Raw genomic sequence first — 16,441 nt, forward strand, 5'->3', positions numbered from 1 at the left:
CCCTAGTTAGATCAGTGAGTAGAGCTTGGGCTTCCCTGCTGTTGGCTGGGGCCCATGGTTGGTTCAGCGAGTAGAGCTTGGGCTTCCCTGCTGCTGGTTTAGGGCTCCTGGTTAGATCAGTGAGTAGAGCCTGGGCTTCTCTGCTGCTGGTTTAGGGCCCCTGGTTAGATCAGTGAGTAGAGCCTGGGCTTCCCTGCTGCTAGGTGAGGACTCCTGCTTAGATCAGTGAGTAGAGCCTGGGTTCCCTTCTGGTTGAGGACCAGATCAGTGAGTAGAGCATGGGCTTCTCTTCTGCTGGTTTAGGGCCCCTGGTTAGATCAGTGAGTAGTGCCTGGGATTCTCTGCTGCTGGTTTAGGGGCCCCGGTTAGATCAGTGAGTAGAGCCTGGGCTTCCCTGCTGCTGCCTGGGACCCATGGTTGGATCAGTGAGTAGAGCTTGGGCTTCCCTGCTGCTGGTTTAGGGTCCCTGGTTAGACCAGTGAGTAGAGCCTGGGCTTCTCTGCAGCTGGCTGAGGGGCCCTGGTTAGATCCGTGAGTAGAGCCTGGGTTTCCCTCTTACTGGTTGATTCCCCCGGTTAGATCATTGAGTAGAACCTGGTCTTCCATGCTGCTTGAGGGCCCCTGGTTAGACCAGTGAATAGAGCCTGGGCTTCTCTGCTGCTGGCAGAGGGGCCCTGGTTAGATCAGTGAGTAGAGCCTGGGCTTCCCTCTTACTGGTTGGTGCCCCAGTTAGATCAGTGAGTAGAGCCTGGGCTTCCATGCTGCATGAGGGCCCCTAGTTAGGTCAGTGAGTAGAGCCTGGGCTTCCCTGCTGCTGGCTGAGGGGCCCTGGTTAGATCAGTGAGTAGAGCCTGGGCCTCCTGCTTACTGGTTGGCGCCAAGGTTAGATCAGTGAGTAGAGCCTGGGCTTCCATGCTGCTGGTTGAGGACCCCTGGTTAGGTCAGTGAGTAGAGCCTGGGCTTCCCTGCTGCTGGCTGAGGGGCCCTGGTTAGATCAGTAAGTAGAGCCTGGGCCTCCTGCTTACTGGTTGGTGCCAAGGTTAAATCAGTGAGTAGAGCCTGGGCTTCCATGCTGCTGGTTGAGGACTCCAGGTTAGATCAGTGAGTAGAGCCTGGGCGTCCTTGCTGCTGGTTGAGGACCCCTGGTTAGATCAGTGAGTAGAGCCTGGGCTTCCCTGCTGCTGGCTGAGGGGCCCTGGTTCAGTGAGTAGAGCCTGGGCTTCCCTGCTGCTGGGTGAGGACTCCTGGTTAGATCAGTGAGTGGAGCTTGGACTTCCCTGCTGTCTGCATGCATGGTTGGACTACTCTGGGAGTTCTGTGAGTAGAGAGCCCGTGCTTCCGCTATGTTGTTGCTGGTATGGCTCTCCTGGGTGGATTGGTAATGCGTGACACTTGAATTGATAGGTTATTTATAATGCACATAATACCCAGAGGTTTCTAAGCGCAGACCGGGATCGAGTGTCATTTGGCTTCCAAGGCGAGCGTGTTGCCCCTGAGCTATCCCCCCCAGACTGTAGGTGCCAATCTTACCTGCTGCCGGTTGAGGTCGTTGGGCCGGAGCTTGCTGGCGTGGTTGCACACCAGCAGGACGTCCGTCAAGATGCCATAAATGTACAGGAAGCAGGCCCACGCCGTCTGGAACATGCTGAGAACAAGATGGCGGTGCGTGTGAGGCTGCTCGGTGTGATGGCGGGCCTCCCTCGGGGTCTGGATCTGTGCCTCTCTCTGCGCGCTCTTCCCTGCTCGCTTCCCTCCCACCTTTATCGTCCCCAAGGGGGGCCTCCTTGTGAAGTGGACTCGGTCAGCCAACCTTTGCCCTCTGCCAGGTAATCATTAGCTAGGGTGAAGGGCAAACGTGCCTGAGGCCTTCCCTGCCCTGCTCCTGACACCCACTGCACAGGCTTTAAAGCGCTGCGATTTGATCTAAAAAAAATAGGCATTTCGCTCACCCTTCTTCCGTCACTTTTTAGAGTAGACTCCATTTGTGGGATTTTTGACTTTTTTAGTTCATGTGAAACTCGAGCATTTGTATCTTAAAGCGACGTTCGCTCCATGGAATCCATATTTACACATGCTGCCCACTAAATGTGTATCTAAAGGCCTCACCAATGGTTGACCGTGTGTGTACAGACGTCAGCATTGGGGAGGGGGGTCCACAGTTGTTTCCATTGGGGGGGTACCCGAAGACCACGCCAATAGGTGTGTCATCAGGGCGAGCCAATAGATACAGTATGGCTCCAAGCCTCACCAATGGGTGTGTAGAGACGCCACCAAAGGGGGGGGGGGAGATGTGGGGGTCCAGAGTCCTCACCAGTGGGTGTATATGATGGCCTCAGTTATGGGGGCATGGTCGGGGCTTTTCAATGGAAACAGTGTGGGCCTCATTACGACCTCGGCGGTAGCTATGCCGTTATTGGCGGCATGGCTGCCGCCGAAATCGCATCTGGGTCCGGGTCCTCAGAATGAGGAATTACCGGGCCATTCTTGGTTCGGAAGGCCCGGTAATTCCTCCCTCCAAGGACCCGGACCCGGTCCTTCCCCATTCCCATTTCAGCCCCCATAGGGCTGAATGGGAATGGGGGAGGGAGCAAACAACGGGCCATTACGAGTTGGCCCGTTGTTTGCTCCCTCTTCCCCTCGCGCGACCCGGTATGCACACCTGGTTTTCCCAGGCGTTGGTTCCTGGGTCCCGCAAGAGGACCTCGTAATGAGGCGGTACGGGGTAAACGGCGCCGGCACCTTTTACGTCGCCGTTTACCCCGTACCGCCAGGGTCGTAATGAGGCCCCCTGTGTCTATAAGCCTCACCATGGGGTTGTGTACATATGACTCCAATGGGGGTGGGGGTGGGCTTCTGTTAGCATGGCTCTCCAATGGATAGCGTATGTCTGCAAGCCTCACCAACGGGTGTGGTAGGGATACCACCAATGTGGGGTCTACAGTCCTCACTAATGGAGGTATCGGAGGGTCACACCAATGGGGCTGCCATCAGGGATCTCCATGGAAACAGTATGTCTACAAACCTCTGTATGTATGTCTACATAAATCACAGGGCAGGAAGTCTACGGTCCTCACCAATGGAGGTATCAGAGGGTCTCACCAATGGGGCTGCCATCAGGCCTCTCCATGGAAACAGTGGGCCTCATTGCGAGGTTGGAGGTAGCCTTGCTGGTTTTACCAGCAAGGGTACTTCCAAACTCGCATCCGGGTCCGGCACCCGTGAATGGGCAATTATCGGGCTATTCCGGGCCAGCCGGACCCGGTAATTACCCTTTTGCGGGTGCCGGGCACAGTACATCCCCATTCCCATTTGAGCCCCCATAGGGCTCAATAGGAATGGGGTGAACGGTAGCAACGGTACCGTTAATAATGGTGCTGGTGCTACCATAAAGTTCTGCTCGCGGGTGCCGGTACAGCCACCAGGTCAGACCTGCCTTACAGCCATGCTCGTAATGAAGCCCAGTATGTCTACAAACCCCACCAATCGGTGGTGTACATAAATCACCAGGCAGAAGGTCTACGGTCCTCATCAATGGAGGTATCTGAAGGCGTCACCGGTGGCTATGGTATGTCTACAAACCTCCCCAATGTGTCCTTACACAGCCATCACCAGGTGGGGGGTGGATACAGTCTTCATAAATGGGGATATCTAATGGCCTCACTGTGACAACATACCTACTGCTCTGCAGGACAAGGATGAGGCTAAACCACCTACTCAGCAGTGACCCCAATCATAAAGGTGAAACAGGCACGGCCCGACGGGTATACCACCAGCACCTCTTTTGGTAACGCGGGCCAAGAGCAGGCTATACTCTCATTAGCAGTGTAAAGAGATAACATAAGCTACCCAAACAGCAACAGTGAAAAGACTCCAGAATAAAAGACAGTGGCTCCATGAATGACAAATACAAACAGCGAACTAAAGACTTTAGCGCAATCCACCCGTGTGGGGAGAAGAAAACCCTAATAATGCAAAAGAGGCATACAATAGCACTCTGCGGGGTTGAGCAGGCATGGAATTGCAGCAATGTCACTGTTCAAGGGAAATGTCTTTCAAGAAAAAGGCAGAGATGCCGGCTTAAAGGTCAGTACGGTCCAAAAGGTGCAATTGTGGAACATGGCCTCTTCACAGTATCTTATTCCTGTCTTTGGGGGCTCATCAGCATTGAGCCAGGCTTCCAGGGGCTTCCTGAGGCAGTGATTCAGCGACGGGTAGGTGAGCTGGTCGACTGCGCCCAACATGCGGTGTGGTCAACAGCACATGGCATGAAGCTTGGGACAGATCAGGTCAGGGTCGGTGTGGCTCACACACGGTTCAATGCAAGAATCAGGGCCCATAGCTGTTCCATAACTTCTGGTTTGCTGGGAGCCCAAATCAAGGGTCTCCAGGGACAAGGTAAGTCATTTGATTGAATCCTTTGGTTTCGCCCCCACTCCAGGCAACCTGGTTGGCCCCTACCTGGGATCCTTCTCCTGCGGTGAACAGGATCCTGGTTCCAGTGCAGCCAGCAGTTAAGCCTTGATCCAACAGCAGTGACCCCAACTGTTCTCTGGTGACTGCTCGGGGACACAGCTCTCCTCTTCCGTGGATATGCCTTCTGTACTTACCTCTACGGCACAGGGCTTTGTAACGGATTGCACTCTCAACTGAGATCCAAAACTCCATCCTTCCTTGTCTCTGGATGGTCAAAAGAGGCATCAAGAAAGGAGTAGACCCCTTCTTTATAAAGGCAAAACTTCCCTCTGGATTGGATAAAAGCAAGCCTACTGTGAGGGGTTCAATCCCTATTGCTGTAACAAAGGACCCTTGCCTATTATCTCATCCCCAGAGTGCCTTGTCCTGCAAGAAATGAAGGGGACACGAAGAGCAAGAGGCCCATCAGAAAACCAAAATGGCGGACCCCTTTCTCAAGTCCGCTTTTACCTGTCTTGCATCTCTAACTCTGCCCAAACCCATGCATGCAGATTTCAAAGGCCCTTTGGTGTGCAGCAGCCGGCTGTGAGGGCGGCCTCTGTTATGTGAGTGACCCTTTGAAGCAGGGATCCCAGGAGATCTTCTGGTGAAAGCTTTTGTGCCTGAGGGGAGGTGTTACCCTTCCTCTCAGGGAATCAAAGGAAGACTGCATTCTGCCTATTGTATCACTTGCTCGCATCCAGGCTGCAATGAATACATATTGCCTGCACACATAGCTGCTCTGGACTCACAGAGATGAAACATGTATAATATCAAATTGGTGAGGCTTTAATAATTGTGCGCTCTTATCGTTGAGCATACCACAGCCAGCTATGGCGTATTCTTAAAGATTAACCTGCAACCATACGGATAAAGGAGCAATAAGTACATTTGGAATCATAGGCAAATAAGTTAAAGTGTCACCTCTGGCAGCAATGATTTTGGATCACAACAGCCGCCAATCAGTGGTGCTGGAACAATTTTCAGAGTGGCAGTGCTGGACATTCACATCACATCACATCACAAAAATGTTTGTAAATGAACAGTCCTGGTGTTACTGAATCAGTGAGTGTAGCAAATATGCAAACACCTTTTAGAGGAACGTATATGTGGGGCGCAGAATTGACCTCAATGTATTTTTGAAAATATTTGGCAAGTTGTGCATTTGGAGCATGTTTTACCATCTACACAAACAAAATATGGCATGTTAAGAGCTTGTCCTTTTTAGACTCCATGAATGAAATTGCCTCTTAAGATAGCCTTGTGGTTGGGGGGAATGGCACTTGGACTTTCACCATAGTGACTGGCCATTTTGATCCATCTCCAGGTATGGCGAAGGCAGACTTGTGATTCACTGCACGCATTGCAGTAAACCCAGTGTCATATCCACAATGCACACATGAACATGGCAAACGTCTGCAACCCTCCATTACTACCTCCTCCTGTAATTGCATTGATTGCACACAGTATTTGTTTGTGCAGAAAAACGGGACACAACCCATGCATCCACAGAGATGCCACACCTCACAGGTTCACTCAGAGCTCCGGCAAAAAAACACCAGGACATCAGTTCTAGATATTAAAGGGAACTATCGATGTTTTAAGGTATTGCTGAAAAGAGCATTGGCTCGCTGAGGTCAAATCCAATACAACAGAGCATTGCTAAGTATTCCACTTTGCAGATATATAGCAGATAGTGCCCTGAATCATGTTAGTGATGTGGGATCATTAACCAGTCCATGAAATTGTATTGACGTTTAACCCAAACCTGAGACCTTCCCTTAAATAGTGCTGGACAATGCTAAATGCTGTGTGTGCAAGGATTGGAATTCTCGTAAAGGCAGAGACTTTTTATTTGATACCAAAAAGAAAAGCAACCTGTATAATATGTTTAGCATTGTTGATAGAAACGCATATCACTCTCAGTACGGGCACAGTACACAAAAAATAAACAGCTGTAATAGAATTTATATTTCCTTAATATCTAAATATGTGACTGTGATGCTGGAAATGCATTGGAGGGACAGGGCCTCCCTGTCCTTGTCTTGTGGTCCTTTTTCATGTGTGTTCTGTATTGTTTTCTGCCCAGGAGTCCATATGGGACTCCTGGCAGTGCAGCTCTTCCTGTTTTTGGTTTGGTGTACAGACCCATGGGATACCCTTATGCCACCCATGGGTGGGGGTGCAACCCTGTGCCCCTAGTGAATGTTTTTGGGCACCTGTGTGTGGCCCACAGAGCAGGGTATAGGCTGGTGGCAGCTCCATGCTGAATTTGACAGGTGCTCTGAGTATCCTCCATTTTGGGATATCCAGGCCCTGCCATTGGAATCAGTTGATTCCTGATAGGAAACAAGATGGCCCCTGTGGTCTCTTGCTTTCTATTGCCTGTTACCTTGTCCTGGGAAGCCCTGACTCTGTCCCTTCCCCCTGACTGGCTGTTGGGTGGAAGTTCCATATATGGTGTTGTTGTGAAGTCCAGGCCAGACTGGCTGGAGCCTTCCCAGTGACTTTATGTTGTGGGTACACCCTGTGGGTGGGACCTGGGTGAATGGAGTGTGTGACCAATATGCACTTCTTGTTGTGGTTGTCTGGTTTCTGGTGTATGACACAATGACTGAGACAGCCCTGCCCGAAACTGGCCTGAATGCAGCGTGTAGTGTTGAATGGCTGGGTACTTGTCCCAATACACATTCCTTGTTGTGAGTGTCTGAGAGGGAGGAGTATGGCCTGAATGCACTGTATGTCTGATTGGCTGACTGACTGCATGAATGCCCTTCTGTATGATTGGCTGCTGAGTGTGACCCAGCAGTGTGGATGAGAGACAGAATAGTATATCTAGGGACCTCTCACCACTGGAAATTGTTCAGAAGCTGAGTTGACACTTGAAGAGTAACTGTAACTGCTTATCCTCGACGCCCAGCTGGAAGAAGAAGAACTGCTGCTGCATTTGTTTCAACCCGATCCGAAAGCTGTCGAGTTCATCAAGGACTGATCCGAGAGAGGATCTGGTTAGGTGCCCTCTTCCTGTGCTCCGAGGGACCATCGAGCACCGCTAACCTTCTCCGAAGCTCCCTGGAAGTCAGACCGTCAAAAGGCTGCCGACCGGAGACGGGGACCGCCGAGGAGAACGAAGTAAAGCACCCAGACATTGACACCATCGAAGTCCATTGCCATCGACCAGGGTTCGGAGTATCGCTGTAACCTCTGGAGGCCCATCGAAGTCTGGTTGTCCAGAAGAGGGGACCACTTGACGCTGTGCTGCCGACAACCAGAGCCGCACACTCCTTTGCCTAAGACTTTTGATTCACTTACGCACTCGTCCGCACCACCGCCCACCTTATCCCGCCAGAGAAGGCCAGGCCGTCAACGTGCCAAGGAGCATCCGCCAGTGGGTTTCCCGCCACCCGAAGACCACAAAGACTTTGACGACTCGATGCCCTTGTCAGGCCACAGTTCTTCAGAAACTCTTTGCGGTCCTGAACTATCAAACACTGAGGTGCCCCGCACACCTCATCCTCGTAGGACATCGGCGACGAGCACCGCCTGGATCGACGCTGTGGTCTCTGCACCATCAAACTTTCCATCGACGCTGTTGACGCCAAGTTCACCTTCTTCGGCGCCTCTTGACGATCCGTGGCTCCTGCTTTAAAGGGAGTCACTCAAGAAGGATCCATCGACGCCTCATCAAAGAACTCTGCTCTACCAGGTACATTGGGGGGTAGAAACCTTATAGAAGGAAATAAGACTTATAGAACAATATACGGACTGGGCTTGTGATATATCTTTAATTTACAGGTTGCCCAGGTGGGGGGATCTCCACACAGAGTTGTGCCTAGTTGGTAGGGGTCAATATCCTGCCCATTGTTCTAACCAACTGCTTTCCTCCTATATCTATTGTTGGTTACTTTTATTCCTTGATCTGTGTGACATTTGACCAGAGTATAGTTGATGCACTTTAATGAGATCTGCTAATAATTGTGGTACCACTTTAGAACTGTATATATTTGCCATTGTGGATTTTCTGAGCACAAAGTGAGTTATTGTGATAGTGTACATAACCTTGAATATTAATTATATAAAGACTGTGTTTTAACTAATACAGTGTGTAGACATTCCTTTGTGGGGGTTTAGGGACTACACTGTACTTAAGAACCAGCCTGTATCACCTCCTGAGAAGCTAGGCCTTGATTGCTTGACCAGCGCTACCCTATAGAGAATCTTGGCTGGGGTCCTCTGTGCCTCTCCATAGAGAGCAGGAGTACAGACAACCACCTCCAATCTTTACAGTGACGAATTGACTTCTGCCCCACAGGAGTACAAGGATGAGTAGGGGCTAAAGCGCCCACATAGCCGTGTGACAATTCACAAGTTTTCGTCACTTCTCCCCAAGGGGGAGCACTTTTCCATGAGGCTAGGGAAGTGTGGCTGCTGATGCTCCAGTGTGCAGTTTGACAAAGCAGCAGTTCGAGTTTCAGCCAGGACAAGTTATTATGTAACTGCTAGTTCAAGTCAGTGAGGGACACTCTAGTGGTTCGAGTTAGTGCCCGGCGATGAGCAGTCGATTTGAGGTGAGCAGGTGACTGGATCTGTGAGGCATGAGACAGCGTTGAGCTGGTTCTAGATGCAAGCACACAGGTTTGAAGTGTTTGATCGAGTGCCAAAGGCAGCACTGGTGGGTCCTTTGGTTCGAGAGGCAGCAAACCCGGTTCAAAAGCAGTTTAACTGGTTCAATTAGGCGAAAACAGGGATCCTGGCTCTCAGAATGCTTGGAATCCAAATCCAGCATTTCAGTGTAAGATTGGTACTTGTTCCCCGGCTCCCAAACATGGGGGAGGCTGGCACACAACTGCAGGGGTCCTTCAGCATGCTGAGGTCCTGGGTACCGTTGTAGGTAGCCAAGCACGGTCTTTGTCCCAACAGCACATCACCCCAACCTGTCCATTTGGATGGTTAGGAGACAGAGCCTCCCTCTCCCTTGGACAATCAGTCTTCACCTCACTGGCTGAGGACTTGGGAAAAATCAACTCTCCCAACATAAATCTTTAAATTCTTCCTGAAGTGTTTTTCCAAAGTGATTCAAAGAAGTGGTGGGAGATCCCTTCTTTTAAAGGCAACAGTACACAGGTGATTGGACTAATGCTAGCCTGCTTTCAGGCCCCCCTCCCTGTTCTGGAAATAAGTGGCCTTTGCCTTCTGACATCACCCCCCAAAGTGCTTTGTGCTAAAGGAAGTGGAAGGGACAGAAAGGGAGAGATAAAGGCAGAGAAAAACAAGATGGTGGAACCTTCTCCTGGTTATAAAGAGCTCCCTCTGTCTACACTAACCCTGCCCCTATCTCCTATGAATATGATAAAAGGCCTTTTCATATGCAGCACCCTGGTGTGAGGCCAAGCCTTTTGTGAATGCATGTTCCCTACGGTTTCTGTTCCTAGGCCAGTTTCCTTTGGCGTGGCTGTCCTCTAGGAAGGGAGCTACCTGCCCTTAAAAGAAACAAAGAGAGGCAAGCACCCATGGTTACAGACATTGAAAATAAAGTGGACCTACCTAAGTACGAACTAGCTACTTACAACTCATATATTATAAGAACCTCAGGGAAAGAGACCATTGGTGACCCAAGCCTAAGGGCTGCACTTTGAAAATTCAGGCAATAATGTCATATGCTGTATAGATGCTCAATGCACCACATAAATCGATTCAAAATCATCCAGTCTATACAGCAAAATATTCTGTGAGTATAATCATATTTTCAGGGTCATCTCATTCTCAAAATCTTAGTAATTAACAAAAAAGACAGTTAGTCTTCAAAACAATCCAAGAAAATGTAATTCTTAAAACCGCCAAAGACAGCCAACACGTGTTTCGACCAAAAGATCGTCATCCGGACAGTAAACTCTGTTCAAGGATAGTCAGTGGCTGCAAAAATAATTTCCCAAGGGATCTGCTAGACAGCATCCAGAATCCAGCAGCACCCAAGACCTGGGTATCTGATCAGTGTGCGCACGGCAAATTGACAATTACTGATAAACGGCAGTTTCCATGAGCAGGTTTACCTATATATATGGGTGCATTAGAACCTGCAGCCTCTGTGTACAGAATTCGGCAACCTGTGTTTGAAGTACCCACGGTTCCTGTCCTGGAAGCAATGGCTGTGACTGTAATAATTATGAGAAATGCCATTGCTGAAATATAGAGATTATTCTGCCACTAGGACCGTACCTTCATAACTATAGGTGTTGGCACAGGGTTGCAGGCCGTAAGTGCAGCCGCTGCACTGCAAAAAATGTGGTTGTCACTGCAGCTGTGAAATGACCACTTCTGTCCTCTGAGACTGCCCTGTGCCACTGGTAGAACAGGTGCTGCAGATCAGGATACGGACGCAGCAGGGCACACGTGTACACTGTGCTTTTGGCATGGAGCTTATGAAAAGGGAATCTGATCAGAGATGCAATTATCAGCATCAATTAAGTACAATCCAAAAAGCCAGCGCTTCTGCGCTCTTGCTAAATGGCAATAGTCAAAGCATGGATGAACCAGCATCATGCAAATGCAGGTATGGTAGGTGTTGTGGAATGTGTGTGGTGTAAAGCCTAGCAGTGTTCACCTTACATGCTCAGGAGGGCTAGAACAAGTTCACACTCCATGGGAATTAAATCATTGACCTTTAGAATCAAAGTGCCAACTGTGTACTATAAAAAGTAAAGCAGCACTCCTAAAAAGGCCTGGTACCTTTAAATTTATAGCAAACATGCTAAGTCGTGCAGGTACTGCTGATGGAAATATAGCAATCATGCTGAAAAGTGCTGATTATGTGGTTTCTAGAGAAAAAAACAGCCGCCCTGAAAAGTGGAGTACATTGTTATGAGAAATAGTCAATCTGGCTGAACATGGTTTACTGCCTGTAGAGATGGGAGGCATACCTTAATGCAGTGCACCAGGGCCTAATGGGAACTTTCCTGGTGATTCCAGCTTGAGGTAGAGTCCCACCAGCCGGAAATGCATACAACAGCTCATATGTTTCAGCCAACCTGATTGGTCAAAACGTTCTACATCTGTTTGGCTAAAACACCTATTGCCAGGTTGAAGCAAAGCATAACGTCTGATGGGGAATGGGGGGGGCGTGGTGAAAAGGGATTTGGAGTGGTATATCCCGCCAGCATGTGCTGTACAATCCAATGTTTGCACAATCAGCACAGCTGTCCCACTGTGAAGAGTCAGTGCTGTCCATTAAAGCGTCTAGCCATACTAACAAGAAATACCTTGCAATCCCTTTAAAGATACAGAAGTCTTGATTAAAAAGTGCCATAATGTTCCAATGAAACTGTCACTGACGCGAATTGTGGGCTCTACCACATTACAGGTATAATAACTCTGTTGAAAAGTGGAATGTTAAGGTGAAGTCATCTGGGATTCCATCACATGACTTGCATTTTCAACACATATTTCTGCAGCGGGCACATTAACCCACCAAACAATGTCATCACAATTGGAACCTTAACATTAACCTAGATCTCTACAGTCGCTGCATTAACAGACTGAGGTATAGTTCACACATGGCTGGCACCTCTGGCAGGACCATTGATGTAACACTAGTCTTAACTTGTGACTGGCTCTGTCGTAGCGCTATTGGCAAGTTAAATGTCTATTCTATATACATATCGGAAGATCTCAAAGTAGGCTGGTGCCTTGCACAAGCTGGTAGGTTTGGGAAAATGTCAGTCACTTGTCAGTCACGTGGGATAGAGATGCCATGAAACGTACTGGTTTAAGAACACCATGCCAGGATGTTGACTGCAGAAATGTAAGTATCTCACACTGTCAACCAGTGTCCATCATACATGTCCATGAAGAGATTGGAGCATGGTTTTCTTTCAGTCCTTTGGCTCCCTTTTGAAGTGTCCATTATAAGTACAAGAAGACCTCCGAGAAGTGTAAGCAGTGTCTCAAGTATGACATTCCCTGAGTATCACCCGACTGTGGAATTAAGTATGACATGCTTTCTGAAATATGTAGTTACTGGCATGTTTAGCAACTCCAGTAATAAGTAACAGGTCCGTAGTATTCGAGGTATTGTAGCCCTAACAGAACATGTGGGTACCCTGCAATGTATAGTACAGCTGCCCTACTAGTGCTGGTAGAACCTTACAAAGCGTACCAGAGATCAAAATACTTCCTATCCAGACAATCCTTGCCCTCTGCTGGGAATACCAGAGGGCCTTTCACTTTCTTTTACAGACATTCATAGTAGCCCCTCATCACTCTTGCACACAGCCAATAGCCCAGGTCATTAAATGCTGTTCAGTTCAGTATGATGAAATTCCCATACAAAGTAATTACTCCACTTAATGTTCTGAACATACAAAGAGGCCCAGATGTCCTATATGGCAATGTCCAAATAGTGTCAATGCCAGCCCGGTGTGTTCCTCTTTTGGGAACCATTATGGGCCAGTGTGATCACTTAATTTACAGGGCAGCTAGTCATTTATAATGTCTTCCTGCTCAAGCTCTTCGCTCATCCGCCTCCAACTCCCTCAGGGTCAGTCACTTCTCCAAGCAGAGAGCTGGTGGTAGATCTCTTTCCTCGGCTGGGGCCTCCCTCTGGATCAGCCTCCCTGAAACTTGAGGAGAACCATCCCCGGTTCCGGAAGCACCTCAAGACCTTCCTCTTTGCTTCTGCTTTCTCTCCTCCTCTCCCTTGCTGAAACCCTGGTTGAAACTGTACAGGTCACCTGGCCACCCTCTGATCTCGGGCCAGGTCCCCCCCACCCCCGCCAGTTACACATGTGCACTGCCGCACTTGTGGACTGTTTTCTGTATCCATACAGTCCCCTACCAGCACTTGACACCTGATGTCTGCACTTACCCTTGCACTTGCCACCAGCTGGCCCTATTTCTTGTATTGTTTTATTTATTCTTTTTTTTTTATTTTAATAATTTTTACTGTATAAATATTAATTCTGATACAGGTATCAACAAGTTACAGACTTTGAATGCAACAAGAACAATTAAGAATAACATATTGAATGATTGAGGTCAATTGTAAAAGTACATCAATATAAATAATTCATTTGTTAAATTCACTTACATTTTTGTATGAACTAAAGTTGGTATTGACAGCATAACTATAACCGGTTGTTTTGGAATAGAAGTAACTCTAGTCTGTAAAGAGGGATTTATATGTGGTGAATATATAGATACGGGGGGAGACGTACAGGGAGACAGACACTAGACATATAAGGACTAGGAGGGTAGAGGTTGGGGGGGAGAATGGGTATATTAGAAAATGTTATAGTTATGGAATTTCATTTCGAGTATAGACATATGGATAGTGATGAAGACATAAAAGTGTAAATTCATGTACCATGAGCAATTGCATTGAAACAGTTGAGATACTTGGTGAAATAAAGCCATTTAGCATTATATTTTGGAATTGTGTTAAGATTATTGGCCATGCACATTTCCAGTTTATGAGTATAACAAATAGTATTCCACCAAACTCTTGCAGAAAGCAAACTAGAGTCTTTCCAGTTTGCCGTAATGCATTTTAAAGCTATACAGATGAATAGATCATAAAGTCTAGCAGGATCAAATGGAATATAAGTTGTGATAGCTATACTTCCTAAAATATGTTAACAATGGAGAAAGGCACATCGACATAGAATATACATTTAAGAAATTTCCAAATTTCCTGCCAGAATTTAACAATCTATGAACATTCGAAAAACATATGCATATACGTAGCGGGAGATATACCACATGACCAACATTTTGCATCATACTTTGGATTAGACTTAGCCAATTTGGCCGGAGTAATAAATGCTCTATGAATGAAGAAATAATAGTGTTGTGAAATATTTGCTGACACAGATATTTGTTTAATTTTGGAAAACAGGCGGAGCCAAATATCATCTTCAAATATGTAGCCTAAGTCGAGTTCCCATTTCTGGCAGATAGTACAAATCTTAAAAGTTGAGGTGAGCAAATTGTATATTTTAGAGGCACTAACTTCGCTGACCATGGTAAGGTGCATTAGTCAAAGGGCATCTGGAGTGAGAATTTCATTGGAAAATTGGTTGAGTGCATCAACCCAGGAATTAATTAAGATATTATAAAATTGAAAATCATTCTTAAGTACCTTAAATGTGGTAGAGAGTTGCTGGAAGGAGAGGATGTGCGGGTCATCTATAATATGTTCAATGAATCTGATACCTTTTTGAATCCATGTTTTGCGATTAAGGATCTTATTATTAATTACAATGTTCTTATTATGCCATAATAACGGGGAAAGATGCTTATTGGGGGTCATAGTGTGTGGAAAAAGAAAGGTTTGTAGAGCAGAAACTGATGCTTTAATAGGATCCAAAATCTTTTTGGGTGAGTATTTAAATATGTATATATAATCTGTGATATTATGTGGTAGAACTACTTGTTTTTCTAATGTACACCAAGTCGGAATATCAGCGGATATGGGATCCATGAACCATTGACGAGATTGTTTTATAAGAAATGCAGAGTGATATGACTTAAAGTCAGGGAATCTGACTCCTCCCATATCATATGGAGCTTTTAGTTTCGTCAGAGCAATTCTTTTACTTTTTCCTTTTCCCCACAGGAAGTTAAGTAGTATGGAGTAAATGGATTTGAAAAAGGAAAGGGATAACGGGACGGAGAGAAGCTGCAAATAGTATAGAATTATGGGAGTAAGCATCATCTTGATAGTATTTATGCGCCCCCACCAGGAGAGGTAAAGTGGAGACCATTTGGATGTCAGATCCTTAAGGGTACTCAGTAATGTTTCAGTATTGAGTTTCATAGTATTTGGGATAGTTGGGGCAAAACGAAGACCTAAATATTTCACAGAGCTGCTGCACCATTTAAGGCCAAAAGTGTCAATTTCGTGTTTAAGACAGTATGAATTTAAGGGCATAATCTCTGATTTCTGTGTATTTAGTTTGTATCCTGAGACCAGACCGAATTGCGATAGTGCACTCAAGAGGTTGGGAATGTGGAGTTTGGGGTTTTTAATTAGAATAAGTATATCATCTGCCTATGCTGCAATTTTATTTATTGAGGCACCGACTTGAATTCCCCGGATGTTTTTATTAGATCTTATTAATTCTAGTAGCGGTTCAAGAGAGAGGATGTATAGTAATGGTGAGAAGGGGCAGCCTTGACGCGTTCCTCTAAGTAAGGGAAAAGAGGAGGTGGTTTGACCATTTAAGTAGATAGCGGATTTGGGGGCAGAGTAAAGAAGTTTAACCAGTGAAATACATTTTTCACCACAACCATGCCAACGTAGAGTTTGAAACATAAAATTCCAATCGCCGCGATCAAAAGCTTTTTCCGCATCTAGTGCAATGGCCGCATAGCCTTGAGTGTCCTTTTTGTCATTGGCTGCCAGGTTAATGGCGTTAAGTAAGAGTCTGGCATTAGAGGATATGTTACGTCCCTTTACATAACCTGTTTGGTCTGGTTTGACTAGATTCGGAAGTGAGGATTCAATCCTGTTAGCAAGTATTTTGGCAAAAATTTTGCTTTCGATATTAATAAGGGAAATGGGTCGATAGTTGCTTGGAAGAGTAGGGTCCTTGTCAGGTTTTGGGAAAACAATAAGTAAAGCTTCAGAAAAGGATCCGGAGGAGCATTTTTGTGAAATAAAATATGAAAAAAGATTTTTAAGTTTAGGTGTTAAAACTTGGGAAAATATATTATAGAATTCGGTGGATAGTCCATCAGGGCCGGGTGCTTTACCTTTTCAAAGGCTATGGATGGCTTTGATAATCTCGATGGAGGTGATATCATTTTCAAGATGAGAAAGATCAATTTCAGGATAAGAGGTTCGACTGATGTTGTTCAAAAAGGAATCAATGTTTTCTCTGGAAATAGCACATTCTGGAGTATAGAGATCAGTATAGAATTTTCTAAAGCATTCTAGTATTTGATCAGATCGATGATGCGTTGTTCCACGTTTATCCTGAATGTGAGAGATTTG

General features: G+C 46.8%; 1 protein-coding gene across 2 annotated transcripts in view; it reads right to left on the reverse strand.

Moving 5' to 3' along the window:
• APOM (apolipoprotein M) overlaps positions 1-1,763 on the reverse strand; it is a 127,408-nt gene extending 125,645 nt beyond the window's left edge. Inside the window, exon 1 of one of the 2 annotated variants that reach the window (XM_069632959.1) lies at positions 1,531-1,763. In XM_069632959.1, the coding sequence (XP_069489060.1) occupies positions 1,531-1,644 (114 nt within the window). In that variant the 5' untranslated portion in view covers positions 1,645-1,763. The remainder of the gene's footprint in view (positions 1-1,530) is intronic. The other variant, XM_069632958.1, reaches the window with a different exon arrangement.
• Between the last annotated feature and the right edge of the window lie 14,678 nt (positions 1,764-16,441).

This window comes from Ambystoma mexicanum, chromosome 13 (assembly GCF_040938575.1).
Source record: "Ambystoma mexicanum isolate Mex_15411 chromosome 13, UKY_AmexF1_1, whole genome shotgun sequence".
NCBI classification, from domain to species: domain Eukaryota; kingdom Metazoa; phylum Chordata; class Amphibia; order Caudata; family Ambystomatidae; genus Ambystoma; species Ambystoma mexicanum.